The 23,304-nt window shown below is 38.0% G+C and overlaps 2 protein-coding genes across 2 annotated transcripts in view; one reads left to right on the top strand and one right to left on the bottom strand.

The window, feature by feature from the left end:
• The window catches only part of LOC139117439 (WD repeat domain phosphoinositide-interacting protein 4-like), a 277,044-nt gene that overhangs the window by 145,441 nt on the left and 108,299 nt on the right, over window positions 1-23,304 (top strand). The gene's annotated exons all lie outside the window — the stretch shown is intronic.
• LOC139117423 (dermatan-sulfate epimerase-like protein) lies at window positions 358-23,274 on the bottom strand. Its single transcript, XM_070680531.1, has 3 exons — window positions 23,133-23,274; window positions 6,173-9,464; window positions 358-4,991 (listed from the first exon to the last, which is right to left on the bottom strand). The coding sequence occupies exons 2-3, from the start codon at window positions 9,438-9,440 to the stop codon at window positions 4,789-4,791; spliced, it is 3,471 nt and encodes a 1,156-aa protein (XP_070536632.1). The 5' UTR covers window positions 9,441-9,464; window positions 23,133-23,274; the 3' UTR covers window positions 358-4,788.

Below are 23,304 nucleotides of genomic sequence, written 5' to 3'. Positions count from 1 at the left end.
TTGAAGCAGAGACTGATATTGCCAGAGATAATAAGATATGACCAACAAAGTTTTTCTGGTTTGTTTGAGGCAGTAATCTACCATGTAAGAAAGGCTGTGTATAAGCTGATAAACTTCCAGAACATGAGGGATGGACCATTTTGTCGTTGGAAGATAGCTTTTGCAATGGATTTTTTCCCCAGAATCTTATTTTCCATACAAAATATATTTTCACTGAATGTCACGACCTGTTATCTGTATCTTAGCTGTACTTTGTATTGACTGTCATGGATGCTGTTTTCCTAAATCAACCAAAGACTGTGTCTAGTAGTTTTCTGAAATTAGGATCAAAGACCAAAAGAAGTACCACGCCAAGTGTTAGGTTATCAAAAAGTATCTGGAGAGATTTATTAAGTAGAAGCATGTAAATTGTACAAAGTAATTAATCACGGGTAATACTAACAATACATGCTATGTACTCTGGTGACAGTTTCATCTACATCTATAGAAGTTTATGAGTTAATACTATTGGCAATTATTGTTCTAAGCATGTTTTTTCATAAATTACAATTCTGATTCAAAGCTCTAGGTAATTAAAAAAATAGAAATAGAAATATTTGAAATACTGAATCACAGTAAAGGCAAATATTTTGGCATGCAGGCATACCTGCTATTGTATCTTGCATCTGCATTTAAGGCAAAGTGTCTCCATGATCACACGGGCGAGATAATTTATTTATAAGAATTCATTTTTTAAGTCAAAGATGTATCCGTCATTCGGTAGCCATAACTAATGATGGATAGATCCTGGAACTTATATTTTCTCAGGTGAGACACTGTGAATGTACAGTTGTTATGGTAACATATCTTGGTGTTTCAAAGAGTTGTCAACTTAAAATGATCACTGTGTTTGGTACAACAGACATTGATGAAATGGTCAAGACTAAATTTCATACATTCAATGGAAATCTTTGAATATTGTAAAACAAAATAGAAACAGAAGAGATGCATTTTCAAATTTCATGTACATGTATTGAAATACTGAACAGTAAATATAAATAATGCAAATAGTGTCCGGTAAAAGTTGGTAAGAAAACCTATGAAGATATTGTACATTTCTTCTCACTAAAGAGGAAATGTTGACAGTTCTGTCTTAAACTAAACTAATTAATAATGCCATATTTTATCGCTAATGCTAACTTGAATAGAGGGAACAAGATGCTCAGATGTCTGACTGACATAGGCCCACCTAGTGAACGAAATATTGTCAACGCATTTGTTCAAAAACCAGGAAAATATCTGTGAGGTGTGTATGTTCTCTACAAAACTCTGAAGGCAAAAAGAGCGTAATTGAATAATAATATAAGCTGTCTGTTGAAACAATGAGAAGTTGAACATTTTGTGTAAATTTCAGCAATTGCTGCAGATTAACTCTCAAGTCAACCTTAATCACGGTTTTATACCAGTACAGGGCTGTACACAAAAAAAATAATTAAAAATGAAAATCATATCAATTTTTGCTCTTTCAACTTCTGTGCTTTCACAATAAACGGTACAAAGACAAAAAAGGATTTTGACTCCATAATCACCTTTCAGTCATCATTGATTGAGATGTTTCTTAATTTCTGAACTCAAAGTCACTGATAAGAGTTGTCTGGTATCTATCATCTGATTAGAGGCACTCCATTGGAAGCTATGACCCCACAAATTCAGTCATTCTAAGGGGTTTCCACAATACTTTCTAGTGAAAATTTACTGTACTAGCTTTAAATATGGACCGTGTAATAAATTATCTCGATAGAAACAATGGGATTCAATTCCACCAACTAATCCTATAACAAAATTGTCCTTTATCGTTTTTCCATGATTACTTAGCTGCAATTTTGAAAATCAAAAGACAAATACAAAGAAAAACTTAATGCTCATCAAAAAAGTCTATACTGACTGTCCCCTATTAGTATTACTGAAATACATAGGTTTTGACTTATGGAGACATTACCTACAGGTAATTCAATACAAGAATGACAGTGGAAGCTCCTGAAATTTGCACCCTTGCCCTACAAAGCAACTACTCTGCCATAGACGATGACAAGGTCATATCACACTATACTTGACCACACTATTGTGGTGACACCAAATCAAAGAGCAAACGAGATAAATTTGGAGGACATTAGGTCAAGCTATATCCTAAACTCTGTACAGGGCAGGTTTTCTACTTGACTCTTGACATGAAGCCATTATTTTTACGTTTCTAAAACACTACAACATTGACAGGGTCAGTACACACTCCCAGTCACCAAAAATTAAAGTACTTCCCGTGAGTTTTTTCAGGCACTTTTCCAGAGTATTTTGGAATGAAAAACTTTTTTTTCCAGAACTGTTTCTGTCATACAATTACGGGAATTTTCTGAGAATTTTCCAAGCAATATCCATTGTTTGCACATTATAGGTTTGACACCAGTTGGAATTTGCAAGGACTTCAACGAGTAGAAAACATGCTCCTTGTACTTTCAAGAAAAGGTTTGGATTTGCAGGGTCTCTTCAGGAATGCATACACCTTGTATTCAGTACCAGAAAGCCAGTGATGCAGTCACAAAGAAAAAATGCACAGAATTATTGAAAAAGATAACAAAAAGACACTGCTCTAAATAGCTTTTTAACTACAAATGTTACGCATAAAACGGCAGCTTGCTTTGACTAAGCCAAATTTTTCCCACATCTTGCCTCAATCTCCATAAAAATTAACCGTATGATTCTCCTGTCATATGCTTGTATGCAAAAAATACATAAACACATCATTGGCAACGTTAGAAAGCTTTACGAAAGGCAATGATAGATGGGAAAGTGAAGGAGAATATTTGTGATTTGAGAACTTGCAAAAATAGAGTTATATAATTTGCAAATGTACACCTCATTCAAAATACTTTCATCAGATTAACTAATCTGAAAATTAGAATATGTGAAAAAAATGTTTACTTTTCCTGAACTATTTCAGGTTAAGTCATGCAAAATCAGCATTAAAAAAAATCAAGGTATAAAGGTGATCACTGTGACATAGCAATACAGCTTTCTCCACAGGTTGAAAAAATACCACAATTATACGGTGTCGCTCAAATTTGATCAGAATTGGTATATACCAGTATGGGTTACCAATGATCAACAATAAATGTTGTTTCTATCTATTCAGTGGAGGAAAATTCAAGGTTGATGTTATGACAATGATTTCTGCACAATACAACCAGAAAAACAACAAGAAATATTTAAACCAGAAAAACAAGAGTGACAAAAGTAAATAAGGTCTGAAACTTTAGGTACTGGAGGTCAATTTTAGGAACATGCATAGCAGAAACAAGCCCCTCTTAGTTTGACCATAGACGGTCTTCCCCCCTCTACTTTCTATGGTTTGAGCAGGTCTGTTAATATGTAACAGTTCATAAACAATGACAGGAAATGACTCAAGATCAGTGGAGTTTGCTTGTTTCTTACTGGCATGCCATCACTCTTGCACATTTGCAGGATTTCCCTTTTTCTTACCTCATTTGCACATTTTTGACACTGACATGTTCATTTGAACAAATTCACATCTCAATCCCTGCATCTACCTGTACACCAAATACTGAGATGGTAGCTCTGGCGGTATGGGAGCCTTTGTGTGTGACGGACATACATCCGCACATACACACCCACAAATATACAGACATACAGACGCCACTGACTCATCATATAAGCTCTTTTTGGTATTTATATACAAAACCAAATATGAGCTAAAAAACAGAGGGGCAGCCAATTTACATAACAATGCATTATTTGCATATTATGTTGTTGTGAAAATGTATTCTTTTTGTACAGTTATTAACATATGAATATCTTGTTCCAAAAACAGAGGGGTGGCCCTCCCCTAAAAATCCCCTTGTGGAGAACCCTGAGTACACTCCTCATTATCTGGTTTATGAATTTCACACTGTGTGAGTATGTTTCAGTATTGTAGCTTGGTGAAATTCATGCTGTTTACTATATATTTTTCAAATGGCTGGGTTTCTTACATATGATGTAGGGGTAAGTTACACTTTTCTGGTTATCACTATTGACCTGGTAGTAACAGATGGCCCTGGTAGGAAAACGGTTTAACTTGTAATATTGGAACTATCTCAAAAAGGTCTATGAACAGCTAAAATGGGTTTGGTTTTATCATTCTCACTAAGTACTTAACTTAGCCCCTTTCCTTTGTTCATTTTGTATCACATTACATATTTTCACGCACTTTTCTAACTATATTTTGAAGTTTATTTATCCTATAATGAAGAAACCAAGCCTTGCTTGAGGAACTAATGCCCTGTGGAAGATGTCGGCAGAGGAAAATATGTAGAAAACTGTAATGAAATATTCTGATAGAAGGCTTAGACGAAAACATAAATAAGATGGCTGCATTGTGGCAATATTTGGATTGCATCGTACCAGCATGTTTTATGGTACATAAAGTGTTAACGAAACAATCTGATATATATGTGAACGCCATCGGTAAACAGTCATGCTTGAACTGGGTAGATTTACATTCCTATGATTGAACAAAATACAGTAGATTCAGTTTTCTTCAAAACATTTCTAAATTCTGGTTCAGGGTGTATAAACAGAAAGTTCAACAACTCATGTACGGGGCTTAAAAACAGTCTTGTAAAAAACATAAAAGTTATTTAAATACTGTCAATTACCCTGCCATAAACTGGAAAAACTTTCAATTAAATTAGAAGATATTTAAATATATGTAAAAAACTCAAAAAGGTGAGAGAAAAATAAGACTGAGCTGTTATCCTATATGTATGATAGAGTGTAACCAAATGTTTTCATCAGTGATGAACAAATCTGTTCGATATCTTTGACTTGCTGAGCTGTCAACTGTGTTTTCCAATATTCCATACTGTCTTCACCAATAATACCAAGATATGGGATGCTGTATAAATCACTTTTCGTTGCTTGTAAGATTTGGTGCTTCATCAATGGCCGTACCGGCATATCTGTAAGACCAGAATGGTAGTTATGTTATTTGTGTAATATAAAAAATATTCATAAATACAATGAAGGTAGTATAAGCCTCCAAAAGTGAAAGACTTAAAGTTTTGCTCAATATTTCTAAAAGGAAACTTTAAACCAACCTCTTTCAATGTCAAGAATAAAACCCAAACGTCATTGTCCAAATTTTTGGTACCAGAGAAAGTTTATAACCTAAATTTACCGATATTTGAAACTTGGAATAGCCGCCATCCCTTTTTTAACTCTACGGTGAAAAAATTTAAATTTTGATATTCACAAAAATGAGATGGTTGAAATCAGCACACAAGTGATACATCAGAAAAGTATAATTGTAAACTTTGAGTCCAACTACCTGTGGCCAAGGCATACTCTACGTACAGACCACTACAAAATTTCATTTCACTTTTAAAGTTTAAAATATATGCAACATTTGAAGTGACAGAAGGTATTAGTAGTTATCTTTTTCAAATTGTGCACTTGCTCTCTGAGGTACTGAATGTTTATTAAAACACAAAAGCAAACAGAAAGATAATTGTGTGGAATATGACATAACTTGAACAATTCTGAAGCTCTTAATAACATTTTTAAATTTTTAAACATTTTTAAATTTTTAAAAATCAGTAATCATCAAAATGTACCCGCTAACAACATTTGTTTGGGCTGATACTTTTGCACCTCATTAGTACGGTAGTTTGAAGAGAGAATAATAGTTTCCAGATAATGTTTCCACACAGTTCAAAAGACAACAGCTAAAAGTCTGACAAAATATCAAGTAGCAATATAGTGAAACATTAACCACAATGGAGCATTGGTGTGTAAGTATATCCATCAAAACCTCTCCATGTTTTTTTTGCTAGAGTTTTGTGGATTATTCAAAGGACTTGGAAACTGCCAATACTGCACTTTCTGTCTTTTGAATCGTGGACCCTTCATCACGATATGAAAAACTGTGATCCATTGACATACAAAAGAAACTACAGTAAAATCAACCTTGAAACAGCAGTGACACAATGTTTACACCTTGAAAGGCACCATTACAAGCCACAGCACGTCACTGCAGTATGTGAAGCTACCAATGGCCATGTAAATGTAATAAAAGGCATAGTATGTAAAAGAATTTCTTTCAAACTAATTCCGAATATTGTAAATTGGTGAATGTACTTGCCTATGAATTGGTAGATATCCTGGATGCTCCGCTCAGGATCTTTGATTATGTCTTCCCAAATGACAATCTTCATCCTGTTTACCAGGAGCTTTTGATTTTTGCTGACTATTCCAGTGTATGCCAGCCACAGATGAGCGAGGATACGATGAGGCTCTGCATTCGGAGAGCTGAGAACTTGACGCAGTGTTTCAAACTGCATTGAGTTGCTTTTGTCTGAGCTGCACTGGACTTCTTGCACATCCACCTCATCAAAGAGAGTTTGTAAGTAGTGGCGGATGTTGAGTTGTTGGTAGATAGACGGTGATCCAATCAGCAAGTTGTTGATCCACATCCTGGGATCACACACCACATAGAGACTCCGGAGGTTTCCATCCATTATCTCATGTAACCATGGCAACTTGATGGCCCAGCTGCCACTAGTAAGCTCTAATGCGGGCAGCGCGTATTGGTAACGATGGCTGTGTTCTACAAGCATGTCATCTGTATATTCTTTATAATTGACATCCCCGTCAATCAATGGAGACAAAGTGTCATCTGCCATATCCTTCTGTGGATGGACAGCTTCCGTTTCTGACTCAGATTGTTTTTCAGATTTTAGCTTGATTATGAAGTCTCTGGGCTGAGTCACCAGAGATCGCATAAACTCTGCAATGGAAGGAAATCTTAAACGATGCGAGGCATCCCAAATGCACATGTCTATAAAACTGTCAAATTTGATCTCAGTCTCTGGTATTCTTAAAATCTTGGATGGCACAGTTAAGTACAGAAAATCTGGATTGTTTTGGAACATTTGGCTCAAAAGCTCAGCCCCTGATCCTGGCAGGGACGTGATGACTACGTTTGGCAATCCAATTGTGTAATATTCCTCACTGTTGATAAGCACTTGCTGCTTGTCTTCGCTGGAGATATAAACATTATAGAGTAAATGTGAAATAATCACAAACATAATTAAGAGGAACAACATCCTGAAAGCATGGCTTCTGATTAGTCGATACACCTTCAGTGCAAATAAAAGTAACAGAATGATGATAACTATCATGACAATGGATAAATTGGAGACATTTGTTGAACTTTGGGATGGACGTTCTTCTTCTGTGTAAATGGTTCTCCCGAATTCTACAAGTTGGCCAGTATTTGTAGTCACTTTTGCGAATCCGCTAAATCCGAGCTGCGAAAAGCGAACACGGGGGTTGTCATGAGTTGTCACTATGGAGACCCGATAGTTCAGCTTGCTAGTCCTAACATCCATTTTCACCCTGTTTTTTTTGTGTTCAGCAAACTTGATGTAAGAGAGTTTAACCATTGGCGAAGCAAACACATACATCATTGTGGTGTGTGGTTCTGACAAACCAAATGTAACATTGACATATTTACGTTCCTTTTTCTGGAAGGAGGACGGAAAAGGGTTGACCTGAATACTAGCTACGGGGCTACTTCCATCGTGTTTGAGCCAAGCCATGCGATAATCTTTCCCGTTTGCTGTGATCTTGGCTCCCTGTATGTTACCATGGAGCTTATCACTCTCAAATGGAACCTCGGTGTTGTGGAAAAAAGCGCTTGCTAATTTTAGTCTACATTCAGGTGCCTTTTCAACGCGGTCAACAACAAGAAGCAAGTGCTGATTTAACAGAATGACGTTGCGGTAGACACTCTTTAATCCTAGATCAGGGTGATATGCATTTTTGGCTTCTCCGCTGATATGCACCAATCCATCTGTTGTTATTGACGTTATCATTTCACCACCGTAATGTTTCGCCTCTGGCTTCTGCCACTTCAGCCATTTCTCACACTCTCCAAGTTGCCCAACCCAAGGTTGAAGGCAAAGGCTTGCATCAGACGGAGCGAACGTTAGGACATTATTCAAGAATGTGTACTTTGGGGCATACAGGGCATCTGAGATGAACATTTGGCCGTTTGGCGCAAAAATGAACATGTTTTGATCTGGGTGTTCGTGTCCTGGATTGAAGCTTGGCCATCCTCGCACCCAGGATTTATACCTGGGACCATTCACCACATCAAATACAGCTTGGCCGTGAAGTTTGCCAGACTTGAATGCAAGAAATGTATCACGTGTATCCTGGGGAGTGAATTTACTCCAGGTACTGACTCCCCAATCACTGAATACATGTAATTCACTAACAGGTTCCTCAACTGGTGCCTTGGCAGCTATATCAGGATTATACCAAATGAATTCAGTGTGTATGGTACACCATTTCTGCGATGATGACTGAGGACGATCTGGCGACCGATGTTTTCTGATTTCGCTGGCCAGCCAGTTACCATGACCATTCTTCAAGACGAAGGCATCGAGGAAGACGAGCTGACTTTCTGGACCGTAAAACCAATTATAATTGCTATCTGCTATGGCGACATTCTTCTGAAATCCAGGCAAGATTGTATAGTAGTAAAACCAGAAATGTTGTTTCACCCAGAAATCTTTGGTATGATCAATATCCCAGTGTCTCAAAGCTAAGAAGATATACTGGGTTACAGACCGAGATGTGTAACTTCCATATGCAACACCTTCATCAAGTGAACCATCAACAATTTGGTTTAATAGGAACATGGTTGCCTCAAATTTCTTCACGGCAAAATTTATCCACGGATCAGCAACATCACTGTGTGCCTGTACAACTAAACATCCATGAATGAGAGCCAGGTAATTAGTGGCAACATGGTTCTGTATATAGAAACGGCCCCACGATCGGACTCTAGCATAATGTTCAAACTCCTTGGTGACTTCAGTAATACGGTTCAAGAAGTTGGTCTGTCTCTCCTTATCAAGATACTTGTATAAGAAATCAAAAGCAGTTGTAAACCCAGTGAAGGTGTGAGCCACTGGTACTTCATCTTTTGGTAAACTGATGACCTGCCATTTTGGTAGTTTGTACAAATTATCCATGAATGTGATAGCTAGATTACGGCTCTCTACATCATCTGGGTACAAAACACAGTAAAAGGCAAGAGCAGCTAGATTGTTTCCATACACCTCATTCCACTGGCTGCCAAATTTTTCATAATCTGTCGATGGTAAGTAGTTTTTTGGGGAGGCCACCATGGCTTTGGTAGCGACTTTCAATATGTCTGCCAGGTGTTTGTGAGTTGTGGCAGCCTTTTTCTGCAGCACTGGAACGTCATCGCCGCTAAAGTATAGCATCGGGTGGGTTTTGAAACGCCCGGTTATTTGCAGGGAGACAGTCCTCGGTGCCAGTATGACCTGCAGACATGTTGAAATTGCCAAAATGAGATGTACTGTCTTCAAATTCATTGTCACTGTTTTTGTCCATACATTCTGGAATAAAACAGTAAAAGTAAAATTAGCAATTTGAATGATCGCCATTTTATGAAAATTCACAAAAATCTATCATAGGTTAAGGTAAGATGAATTCAATTGTCTACGTAAAAGCAATCTGCCAGAGCATGTCCAGATTGAATCATTGACTTAGGGACAGCGGATAATTAATAAACACATGCATGGCTTATGAGACTAACTGTGGTTATAAACCCCTTTCCCATTACAAAAGTTTGGAAATGCACACATCCCAAAATTATAAATATTTTTAACCATGGTTTTTTTTATCTCAGGGATCAAATTTGTTGTTGTATAAAAGGTAATTTCTATGGTTACAGGTGATGTGAAACTTCAGAAGTGTTGATGTTGTTTGTTTTTGCACTGAAACTGAAGTTTTGAGTGTAAATCTGTATCAGTTTCTAAATCTGGTGGGAACACATGCCATTTTAATTAAACCCACACGCCCTTTCCACATTTCAACTTTTAAACCATTATTAAATCACTGATGCAAAGAGATTTTATGTATTTTTGGATCTTCAAAAGTACAGAAACACCAATAATGATAGCCTGTACAAGTAAAGCCCAGGAGCAAGTGCCTGTACACGCCATTGTACGTATTACAAGGTTCTCTGTTCCATAGTGTTCACATACATTTTTACGAAGTGATCCATATGTGCAGTGTTTTACCCATGCTCTAAAAGCAAGATACCAACTGTATGGCAGTCAGAAATTATCAAGTACCTCCATAGCAACCGAATTTGCCCTAAGGTCAATGGGTTAACAATCTCTATATTTCAGAAAATTGTTGTTATGTTTTAGTAATACAAGTGTGTCTATATTTCAGAAAATTATGTTGTTATGTTTTGTAATACAAGTGGAGTACATGCTAGCCTTTGATAGTGGTGAGGTCGCAAGAACCAAAACAAGCCTGTAACTTTTGTATATAGTCTAGCAGCAGAAAGGCAAATGAGAATTTTTACTGAAAAAATAAGTAAGTGCACTACACACAAAAAGACATGTTTGGACACAGTCTTTGTGGAGTGACCCTGATTTGAGTCATTATCAAGTAGAAACAATTAAACATTCCAACAAAGGAGAGGTTTGTACTTGGTCTTTGTGGAATTACCTAATTTATTTCATCATCTTCACAGAAATACAAACAAGTGCTAGCCGAGTGACTAGTAGTGTATGAATCGCAAAAATCAGGTTTTTCCACCCAGCTGGTCATTCTTTTCCCTTAGAAATCACATACACAGGAAAGTCCAGCAAGAAGATAGAGCTAGTTGATCAAATAGTATCAGAATGTATGCATAACACCTAAATAACCAAAAATGCCGTAGAAAGTGTACAATAAAGACCAGTGTTTAGATTTCTAGAACCTTTAGGTGTGATGTTCAATTGTGTTTTATTTTTTGTAAAATGCAAAAATATTCAAGTGAATTTGGTCAGATTGCCCTAAAAACTATCTGCATGAGAAAATTCAAATGACTTGACACTTATTCTACTTGGAGGAAATATCTGAGCTATTTTCCTTATCTGTATAAACTCTGATAAAATGAGTTTAGTATCAGAGGAGACACTTTTCAAAGGTTTGGCACGCCCTACCAGTGTTACAGATACAATTGAATTGATAAAATATGTCCTCATTCTGTTGACTGTTTGCCAAGACATGCTGAATTTGACTGTTCTAATTTTCATGGCCAATGATTTGATAACTTTTAATGACTATCACAACAATGAATGGAGTTGTGAATACTTTTAAAAAATCTAAATTATTCACTTGTCAATATAAGATGATGCTCACTGCAATGCAGCATACAGTACAGAAATGTCACTTTCATTGAAATCTATGACAAACACCAACTGACCCTATGCCGTTGGTGGCGGAAAAATCACATGTACACATGTCAATAAACTGATTGACTCAGGAAATTTGACAAACCTCAGTTCACATCATCCTTTTGGATTAATGTGTCAATGTCAACAGTCATCTAATAAGTGTTGATGTATTAGCGAAAATGTTAACACCGTAACTTAAAGGCCTTTTTGGCGATCCTTGGGATTGCCTTTGTTCTAGTCTGTAGGAGGATAATGGAGGTGTGATAGCCTTTTGTTTTCCATTGAAATAGTAATCTTGTGGATAAATTTTCTGTTGAGACAATCTTGCGCCAATGCAAGTTTTTAAGAACTTATTATTTTGACTAAAGATTTACAAACTTAAAGGGCAAAAATGTCGAAAGAAATTGAACACCTGAACACAACTTTTGGAAGAGCACAAAGGGTGAACACCATGCAAAAAGTCAATGGCAACAAGCACTATTGTTCATGAACCAAGGATTGAAGACAACCCCTTTAAATAATACAGTAAGGCTATCTAAAGGGGGGTTTACACATGTGAGTTAAGTCCGGAGTTGACATCGGAATAAATTTAAACCTGTGTCAGTTGGACGTGTGAACAGACAACACCGAACTAACACAGAACTGAATTAATTCGGTGTCGGAGGGCTGGTCCAGGTTCGGTGCTCCGTACTAAACAATAGCCTATTTACACGTGTGACCAGAACACCGAACTAAACTCTGATCTATATCCTGTGTTTGGGCTTGCGGTCATTACCACAATGGACGATGTTCAAGTAAGAAGCTCTCACGATCGCGGCAACAATCAGTCACAGGAAGAGATCAGGCTAGCCGCTACTAATGTCAAAGTTCGTGTCCGACAACAACCCGGGCCGTCGTAGTGGCAGAGCTAGAAAAACGATGCCATTTTACGATGAGTTGTAGGTTGTAAAGGGAAAGCAACTGGTAGTAAAGGGAAAGCAACTCCACACATCATTCATATTTGGGTTGTTTGCGTTTTGTGTATGATATTGTGTATAATATAAGTGTATATCATGTTTGGCTGTTTTATGTAAAATGTTGCTTGGCCACGGCGAGACGTACCCGTAATCTAAGTGTCTTGATGTTAACGCGCACTGGAGCAGAGAGACTAGTGTGACACTGCGATCCTTTGGCGCACGCTTCGAAAACAGAGTTTTCCTCATCAGTTGCTTAAAATTCATTTTTAATTGGTGAGACGTGTTGAATGGTTGATTGTTTTTATTTGGTAATATGTTGTTCCACTTATGTTTGGTAGGGAAGCTAGAATGTCTACTGTTTGATCTTGTTGTGTTTGTGTAGGTTTGTGTGAACCTGAGTTTGAGCTATTGTAGTTTTTGTGAAGTCTGGCGCTTATAAGTGTGTCGCCTATATTTCTCTTCCTTCTATATGCGATTATTGGTTGGTTTTGGAACAGTTTTTTTAGTGTTTCATCTTTTTCAAGTTCACTCCAGTTTTCTGTCAGGGCTTGCTTGATTTTTGTTGTTTCGATGTACGGGCTATACGTTGTTATGAAGACTACGTATACTGTATTGTTGGTGGCGTTATTTCTTTCGCTTGCCCCGAACTAAATTTATACCTTGTGTATGACGTGTAAACGTGAGATCGCTTAGATCGCTGACAAGGAATATTTACAGAGCGACTAATCAGATTCCCTCAGGTTTAAAAAATACCGTCAATGACGCTGTACCTTCTCTAATGTGTGGCCAGGTCAGGTAATTGGTTGTTGGCATGGAGTTGTTGGTAAATAGTTGATGATGTAGGGGCATGAGGTGGGATATGGACCCAAAAAACCCAAAAGATGATTAAATACATCAATCAAAAAAATTCTAAGCTACAGTATAAACTGCCTAAAGATAGTTCAATATGTGGGAAAAAGTTAAATAATTCAGAAATAAGAATTCACAGTCCAAAATAGTGATGACGCACTTCCTTACTGACCTGAGTGCATGTGAAATACACAACCTGGCATCTGTAAATTAAATGTATACCAAGTGATCATTTTAAGTCACTTTTAACTGTTTTTAATGGATTTTCCAAAGAGTCCTGTGAAAATGATGAAAAACGCTTATCTGGTCTTGTGTTTGTATAACCTCATGGCTGATAATTGTCATAGTATTGAAAAAAAATTGAAAGTGAAGAAATTACTGTTTTTAATAGGCATATTTTCCTTGAAATACATGACCATGTAAAGAATATATGCTCACAGTGTTTAAGAGTAAATTTCTTTTTAAAAAATAATTTAATCTGTGACCAAAGGATTTTTATTCTTTGAGTTTACAAATTCAAACATTGCAATTTGTTCAATCATCTTGTGCAGTGCAAAATTTATAAAATGACTGAAAAACAAAAAAAATTGGCAGAATTACAGTCTTTGTGATGTAAAATTATGGGTTGACATCACGATAACTGTTAATCTGTTTGAAGTACTAATATACTATAATTTAAAAAGAAAAGTTCATGCAGAAACGGTAAAATATATTGTCAGCAATGTAGTGTTAATTTTTTACTTTACATCAAAATATGCCTTTGCTGGATACCAAATATATAGGGCGAAATATTAAAATCAGCCATGTTCAGCAAAATCCACACAACAGCATTGATCCTTTTCTAATTTGATTTGATTTGCTCATGTTATCCTTGTATGACAGTCAGTACAATATGGAACTTGAACACAACACAGTGAATAAGTATGCTGTAAATGAAATGGTGTGGCTGCATCCACATGCAGCAATAGGAGTGCCTTTGTCTCTCACCCCTCATTTCCAACCTGTCCCATCCCTGAAAAAATAGTTTGGTCTTATATTTATAATGTTAATAATTTCTGTATTTGTTAAAATGTGCGCATCTCAAAAGCTTTTGATCATAAACATTTTCATTGTTTTTTATAGCTGACCAGTCAGTTAACCTGTTTATATTGAATATTTGCGCATTTTTCCGCAGTATTTGACATTTTCTGAATACCTTCTTATTCAATTTGTCATTTTCTAAAAGTTTAAATGCTCCATTGTGTGGTCAAGCTTTCCACAAGCATCAAATGTGGTACTTCATATAGGAGGGTCTGCCTCTAGAGGGCGGGCATCATGAATAGTGTTTGTTTGTTGGTTAATTCCTCCACGTAAACTTCTGATTGTACTGTAAACATTGAACATGGCCGACGTCCGATTTTCCTGTCTAAAACTTTCACTCATTTTCGTTCATATGACTCTGAAACTCCAGGAAACGATTGGGAAGAAAGGGTTATCTTGAAATATTGAGGTACTCGCCGATATTTTGCAAAATTAAATGAGAAAAAATGCAAGAAAATGCCGACAGGCTTACACAATGACAGTTTTCAGATTCGGAGGCATATGATCATCTCTGCAGATTATGCAACAGGCCAAGATCACGTGAGGCCATGAGGGCATATCCATGCAACTCAGTACCAAACACTAGCGCTCACAGAGTGAGCAAACACAAAGTGAGTACCCCTAACGTCAGCTCAGTAGTCTGTAATAGATTGTAGTCAACTAAGAATCCTTGGAGAAAGGCTTAACACTGTGGCTATGCCGCTAAGTCCCTTTTGATTTTTGTCATAGCTCAAAATCGTTCTCCCACACCTCAACCTGAGCCATGAACACCCCCACCAGTTTATGATATGACCCATCACAATGGCATTGACGTCAACGGATCTTGACAGACGGAAGTCTTGACAGACGGGAAGTACTTGACAGCAGCATACTGGTTTTCAACTCTAATACCTTCTCTGTCTATAAATAGACACGAGAAGGTAAAAGGTAAAAAATACACGTGTAAACCCACCTTAAATCATGATTGGTCATTTTGATACAACCTTTGTCTACAACCTGTCATTCAGAAAATAATTTTTACAATCCATATTCACATTTTTAGGTAACCATACCAAGACAAACATAAACCTCTTTTGTGTGGATGTGTACAGTGTTGATAGCCTAATGTCAGTAAAGCCTGAGCTGAGACAACGCAGTGTTTTCTCTAGGTTTATCTCACAAGATGGAATGTTGCTCTCTGCTTGAAAATTTTGGGGAGCTTTGGTTTTGGTTGAGGGGACTTTAATAAATTATGCAAATTAAGATTTTCAAGGTATTAGCAAACTAATTAAGGTTATAGCATTTGATCAAATATCAAATAAAAGGCACTCCCATTTCTTTCTTTTTTTCTAGTCTGTTAATGTTGAATAAATTAAGGGGGGTTTACACGTGGTAGTTAAGTCCGGAGTAGACACCGGAATAAATATAAACCTGTGTCAGTTGTACGTGTAAACAGACAACACCGAACTAACAAAGAACTAAATTAATTCGGTGTCAGAGGGCTGGTCCAGGTTCGGTGCTCCGTACTAAACAATGGCCTATTTACACGTGTGACCAGAACACCGAACTAAACGCCGAACTATATCCTGTCTTCGGTTTGGCCATTACCACAATGGACTGTGTTCAAATAAGCTCTCCCGATCATGGCAACAATTAGTTACAGGAAGAGATCAGGCTACTAATGTCAATCTGGAGAGACGAAAATGTCATCCGTATGATGGACGGCACGTCGAGGGATCGGCAAGTGTATGAAGTCGTCGCTGCCAAGGCCAGGGAGAAGGGACTCGAGAGGACAGCCGAACAATGCCACAACAAAATCAAACGGTTGCGAGCTCAGTTCAAGTCCGTGTCCGACAACAACCGTCATAGTGGCAGAGCTAGAAAAACGATGCCATTTTACGATGAGTTGTTAGTAAAGGAGAGCAACTGATAGTAAAGGGAAAGCAACTCCCACATCATTCATATTTGGGTTGTTTGCGTTTTGTGTATGATATTGTGTATTAGTGTACATCATGTTTGGCTGTTTTATGTAAAATGTCGCTTAGCCATGGCGGGTACGATATTGTGGGAATAGAAACCGTATGTCGCCTGTATACGGTAGTATGGTTACAGAAAGTATCCGATGAAGTCTGGCGCTTATAAGTGTGTCGCCTATATTTCTGTTCCATCTATATGCGATTATTGGTTGGTTTTGGAACAGTTTTTTAGTGTTCGTCTTTTTCAAGTTCACTCCGTTTTATGTCAGGGCCTTCTTGATTTTGTCGTGTCGATGTACGGGCTATACGTTGTTATGAAGACTATTGTATTGTTGGTGGCGTTATTGGTTTCTTTTTGTTGTTCAAGCAGTCTTTTCCTGCTTTTATGATCTGTCTCTCTGATAATGCGTTCTATTTCTTTTTTTTTTATATTGTCGATCTTGTAATTTTTCACTAATTTTTTTCACTAAATTGTGTGACTTTCTGTGTAAAATCGGTTTCGTTGTTACGTGTTCTGATGTATGGTAATGTTTCACCTTTGATCAGACCGTTGAATGTTGCTGCCAGATGGCATGAGTTTCTTTGTAAGAACTGGAAAATATCTGTTGGTTTTGTGTGTGTCTTGATGTCGAGAATATTCTCTTTGTTGTACCGACGACCTTTGTAGATAGTCAGGTCTAAATATGTGATTTCTTGAGAGGAGCTTTCAAACGAAAATTTGAAAGTAGGATGCATTTTGTTGATGTTTGATATGAATTCATTGAGTTCATGTTGTGTTCCGATGAAAATCAGAAAAACATCGTCCCTGAACCTCAGCCAGGTCGGTTTGTTGTTTGCGTTTCAGTATATTATTCTCATTTCTGTCTCGTGAAATGAAGGCCTAATATCTGCTATTTCTGGCGAACAACCCATCGAGATTATTTCCGTATAAGAGCATCCCATATTTGCCGTAGAATTCATCGTTGAATTCAAATGTGTTGTTTATTAAGATTATTTCTAGCAGAGCTATCATGTATTTCATTGTTGGTTACTTGATTATGTAATTGTTTGATGATCTTTCCTGATTTAATGCTCTGCCAACTGATTCAATTGCCTCATAATGTGGTGTATTCGTGTTCATGGAAATCCAGTGTTACTAGTGTCGCATTGGCCGGAACTTTGATTGTCTCAATTTTCCGTATAAGAGTCTGTATTGTAGGTGTCTGTCTAGGTGTTTCATTTGAACATGAAATAGATAATGACATCAGACGGGCGAGGCCAACAATATTCTCTCCTAGTAAATTTCTTTGCCGAAGGCGTCTCGATTGGTTGACAGAACACAAAAAGAGCGTAGACAGCAGCTGCATGATGTGTGGGTCCGCCATTGCAAGCAAGCGATGTTCTCTAGCCCAGATATTGCTGAGGGCGCTTGACCCGAACTAAATTCATACCTTGTATATGACGTGTAAACGTGAGATCGCTTAGATCGCTGATAAGGAATATTTACAGAACGACTAATCAGCTTCCCTCAGGTTTTAAAAATTACACGTGTAAACCCACCTTTAGAAGCCTACACAAATCATTCACACTTTATTCATTGCAGTTCAAACAGAGTGTCATAATCTGGAGGCACACTCTAGTTGATAGTCTTTCAGCTACACCATATCCTCCAGATAGCAAGCTTGTAGGACTTTACTATGGCTACAGATAGTGGATTATATCAACTGTACAATGTTACATAATAGACAAGTGGAATGCTACTATAAATACTCTGTGTAGATGCAGACAGTAGAAGCAACTATCTATGATGTAGATCATAATTTCAAATGTTGTTGCAGAAGGGCATTGTCATACTTTTATGATTTGAAGGGGATTTCGATTAGATATGGAGGGGGGTTAGCACAATCACACTGCCAATGGCTTGATGCTGTTAGAGCAATAGCAATAATTGTGTTTGTTCTAGTTCAATTATAGGCCATTAAATGAATCAATTTCACAATGAAAACAACATTTACAGGTATCCCTTTTGGGCAGAAAATCTGGCTAGAATCCAAGACTGTGATGACCGATCACACTGACCAAACAAAACTACTGGTGTTTAATGTATTTGGAAAACTTCACAAAAGTGAATTGCAGTTTCCAACTAAACATCAGCAATGAAGAGTCAAAAAGTGACAAACAAGTGTATTGACAATAGCACTCTTCAACAACAATTCAATTCCTTTTTTAATAAGACCACTGCTTTACAAAACTCATATACAGAGAGTTATCTCTGGGCAAGGCCACACACACACACTTGCCTTTGACCAGACCCCTCTGTTTTTAGGGTCTATGCTTTGACAATACTTTTACTCTCATACTTGCATGTCTTGCATATGTACATACATGTATATCTACCTTGTTTACTTTGAGACAGCAGGGGGTGAATGTGGGTATTAAAGTAAGTTTCAAGTGTTCATTCTAAATGCAACAATTCTCCATTTATCTAAGTAGTCTTCTTGAAACACTAAAGGGGGGTTTACACGTGTGAGTTAAGTCCGGAGTTGACACCGGAATAAATTTAAACCTGTGTCAGTTGGACGTGTAAACAGACAACACCGAACTAACAAAGAACTGAATTAATTCGGTGTCGGAGGGCTGGTCCAGGTTCGGTGCTCCGTACTAAACAATGGCCTATTTACACGTGTGACCAGAACACCGAACTAAACGCCGAACTATATCCTGTCTTCGGGCTTGCGGTCATTACCACAATGGACGGTGTTCAAGTAAGCTCTCTCGATCGCGGCAACAATTGGCCGCAGGAAGAGATCAGGCTACTAATGTCAATCTGGAGAGTCGAAAATGTCATCCGTATGATGGAGGGCACTTCGAGGATCGGCAAGTGTATGAAGTCATCGCTGCCAAGGCCAGGGAGAAGGGACTCGAGAGGACAGCGGAACAATGCCACAACAAAATCAAACGTTTGCAAGCTCAGTTCAAGTCCGTGTCCGACAAACCGTCGTAGTGGCAGAGGTGGAAAAACGATGCTATTTTACGATGAGTTGTAGGTAGTAAAGGGAAAGCAACTGGTAGTAAAGGGAAAGCAACTCCACACATTGTTCATATTTGGGTTGTTTGCGTTTTGTGTATGATATTGTGTATTATATAAGTGTATATCATGTTTAATTGTTTTATGTAAAATGTTGCTTGGCCATGGCGAGACGTACCGTAATCTAGTGTCCTGTGTTAATCCGCACTGGAGCGGAGAGACTACTGACACTGTGATCCTTTGGCGCTACGTTTCGAAAACAGAGTTTTCTTCATCAGTCGCTTAAAAATCATTTTGATTGGTGAGACGTGTTGAATGGTTGATTATTTTTATTTTATATAGTTGTTCCACTAACGTTTGGTAGGGAAGCTAGAATATCTACTGTTTGGTCTTGTTGTGTTTGTGTAGGTTCGTGTGAACCTGAGTTTGAGCTAGCTATTGTAGTTTTTGTGAAGTCTGGCGCTTATAAGTGTGTCGCCTATATTTCTGTTCCTTCTATATGCGATTATTGGTTGGTTTTGGAACAGTTTTTTTAGTGTTTCATCTTTTTCAAGTTCACTCCAGTTTTCTGTCAGAGCTTGCTTGATTTTTGTCGTTTCGATGTACGGGCTATACGTTGTTATGAAGACTACTGTATTGTTGGTGGCGTTATTTCTTTCGCTTGACCCGAACTAAATTTATACCTTGTGTATGACGTGTAAACGTGAGATCGCTCAGATCGCTGATAAGGAATATTTACAGAGCGACTAATCAGATTCCCTCAGGTTTAAAAAAATACATGTGTAATGGGGGGTTTACACGTGAGAGTTAAGTCCAGAGTTGACACCGGAATAAATTTAAACCTGTGTCAGTTGGACGTGTGAACAGACAACACCGAACTAACAAAGAATTAAATTAATTCGGTGTCGGAGGGCTGGTCCAGGTTCGGTGCTCCGTACTAAACAATGGCCTATTTACACGTGTGACCAGAACACCGAACTAAACGCCGAACTATATCCTGTCTTCGGTTCGGTCATTCCCACAATGGACGGTATTCAAGTAAGAAGCTTTGCGATCCGCAGCAACAATTGGTCACAGGAAGAGATCAGGCTACTAATTTCAATCTGGAGAGACGAAAACGTCATCCGTATGATGGAGGGCACGTCGAGGGATCGGCAAGTGTATGAAGACGTCGCTGCCAAGGCCAGGGAGAAGGGACTCGAGAGGACAGCGGAACAATGCCACAAAAAATCAAACGGTTGTGAACTCAGTTCAAGTCCGTGTCCGACAACAACCGTCGTGGTGGCAGAGCTAGAAAAACGATGCCATTTTACGATGAGTTGCAGGGAGTAAAGGGAAAGCAACTGGTAGTAGAGGGAAAGCAACTCCTAACATCTTTCACATTTGGGTTGTTTGCGTTTTGTGTATGATATTGTGTACAATATAAGTGTATATCATGTTTGGCTGTTTTATGTAAAATGTTGCTTAGCCATGGCGACGCGTACCCGTAATCTACGTGTCTTGATGTTACTCCGCACTGGAGCGGAGAGACTACTGTGACACTGCGATCCTTTGGCGCTACGTTTCGAAAACAGAGTTTTCTGCATCAGTGGCTTAAAATTCATTTTTTGATTGGTGAGACGTGTTGAATGGTTGATTGTTTTTATTTGGTAATATGTTGCTCCATTTACGTTTGGTAGGGAAGCTAGAATGTCTACTATTTGATCTTGTTGTGTTTGTGTGGGTTCGTGTGAACCTGAGTTTGAGCTATTATAGTTTTTGTGAAGTCTGGCGCTATAAGTGTGTCGCCTATATTTCTGTTCCTTCTATATGCGATTATTGGTTGGTTTTGGAACAGTTTTTTATTGTTTCGTCTGTTTCAAGTTCACTCCAGTTTTATGTCAGGGCTTGCTTGATTTTTGTCGTTGCGATGTACGGGCTATACGTTGTTATGAAGACTACTGTATTGTTGGTGGCGTTATTTCATTCTTTTTGTTGTTCAAGCAGTCTTTTCCTGCTTTTATGATCTGTCTCTCTGATAATGCGTTCTATTTCAGTTTTTTTAAATATTGTCGGTCTCGTAATTTTTCACTATTTTTTTTCACTAAATTGTGTGACTTTCTGTGTAAAATCGGTTTCGTTGTACGTTACGTGTTCTGATGTATCGTAATGTTTCACCTTTGATCAGACCTTTGAATGTTGCTGCCGGATAGCATGAGTTTCTTTGTAAGAACTGGAAAGTATCTGTTGGTTTTGTGTGTGTCTTGATGTCGAGAATATTCTCTTTGTTGTATCGACGACCTTTGTAGATAGGTCTAAATATGTGATTTCTTGAGAGGAGCTTTCAAACGAAAATTTTAAAGTAGGATGCATTTTGTTGATGTTTGATATGAAATTCATTGAGTTCGTGTTGTGTTCCGATGAAAATCAGAATAACATCGTCCCTGAACCTCAGCCAGGTCGGTATTTGTTGTTTGCATTTCAGTATTATTCTCATTTCTGTCTCGTGAAATGTAATATCTGCAATTTCTTGCGAACACCACATCGAGATTATTTCCGTATAAGAGCATCCCCATATTTGCCGGTAGAATTCATCGTTGAATTCAAATGTGTTGTTTATTAAGATTATTTCTAGCAGAGCTATCATGTATTTCGTTGGTGGTTACTTGATTATGTAATTGTTTGATGATCTTTCCTGATTTAATGCTCTGCCGACTGATTCAATTGCCTCATTATGTGGTGTATTCGTGTACATGAAAATTACATCCAGTGTTACTAGTGTAGCATTGGCCCGAACTTTGACAGTCTAAATTTTCCGTATAAGAGTCTGATCTTAACATGAAATAGATACCGACATCAGACGGGGCGAGGCCAACAATGTTCTCTTCTAGTAAATTTCTTCGCCGAAGGCGTCTCGATTGGTTGACAGAACACAAAAAGATCGTAGACAGCAGCTGCATGATGTGTGGGTCCGCCATTGCAAGCAAGCGATTGTTCTCTAGCCCAGATATCGCTGAGGGCGCTTGACCCGAACTAAATTCATACCTTGTGTATGACGTGTAAACGTGAGATCTCTTAGATCGCTGATAAGGAATATTTACAGCGACTAATCAGATTCCCTCAGGTTTAAAAAATACACGTGTAAACCCACCTTAAACCCACCTTAAGCTCTATTTATATAAATATCTGGACTTATAAAAAACATAAGATCTGTTTTTTGCTTTAGGGTTTGCTATCCTTTGTTTCCCATTTACCTTTAAATTTTCATCAAATCACAAGCCTGATCCTCTAATCTGATAAACAAATAACATTATAAACTACCAAGATTGCAATGCCTACACTTTGCCTCAAAAAGCTGAATAAGTGGTACCTTAATTATTATTTTACATTTGCCAATTTATTCAACACTCTTTTTGAAGTTTTGGTCATCGTACTATTCCCAAATCATGTTACCCATTGTTCCATCACACAATTTCCAGAAGACGATTTCATTTATAGTGTGGAGGGACTGTGATTTGTTGAATGTGTGAAATAATCTGAGACAGCACCATAGCTCTCAAAAGCAAATGCAAAATCCTACAATTATCTCAACACAGGATAAACTAATCTCTATTCTAACCCCCCCCCCCCCCCCCCCAGCAGTTTTGGTACTACCATACCATGGTACACTGAAGCGCAGTCCCTCTATCTCAGTATCTGTAAATTCAGATCGAGCATATTTCCAAAAACTACTTTTGATTTGCCATGGTGAAAATAAATCTAAGGTGTGCAACAAAACATACAACACGGTGTCCGCGTAACGTTCAAATGAACTCTTTGAGTGTTTGGTTCACTCATTCATACCAGTACAGTGAGTACACACGGTAGCCATTCCATTAGCGTATGAAGATTACAGAGACGGTCGTACAGCCAGCGGTGGTACACTGGTAGAAGCCGTACCCAAGCCAAGCACGACAAGTTGTCCGTAAAGACTAAGTTAAAGTGGCACATACTAGACACTTACCGAAATCTGTAGACCAACAACTTCACAACTGATTTTCACACATGCCGCTAAACCTAAGTCAAACCTCTACCGTAAGAGACCCTTCCCTCTCTCCGATCTTGGCTGCTCCTTGTGTCTTTTCATACGTGGTGGCAAGCATCTTGACCTATGACCTTTCATAGAGGTTCTTCCG

The sequence above is a fragment of the Ptychodera flava genome, chromosome 18 (assembly GCF_041260155.1).
Source record: "Ptychodera flava strain L36383 chromosome 18, AS_Pfla_20210202, whole genome shotgun sequence".
Lineage (NCBI taxonomy): Eukaryota > Metazoa > Hemichordata > Enteropneusta > Ptychoderidae > Ptychodera > Ptychodera flava.
This window is presented reverse-complemented; position numbering and strand designations above follow the sequence as displayed.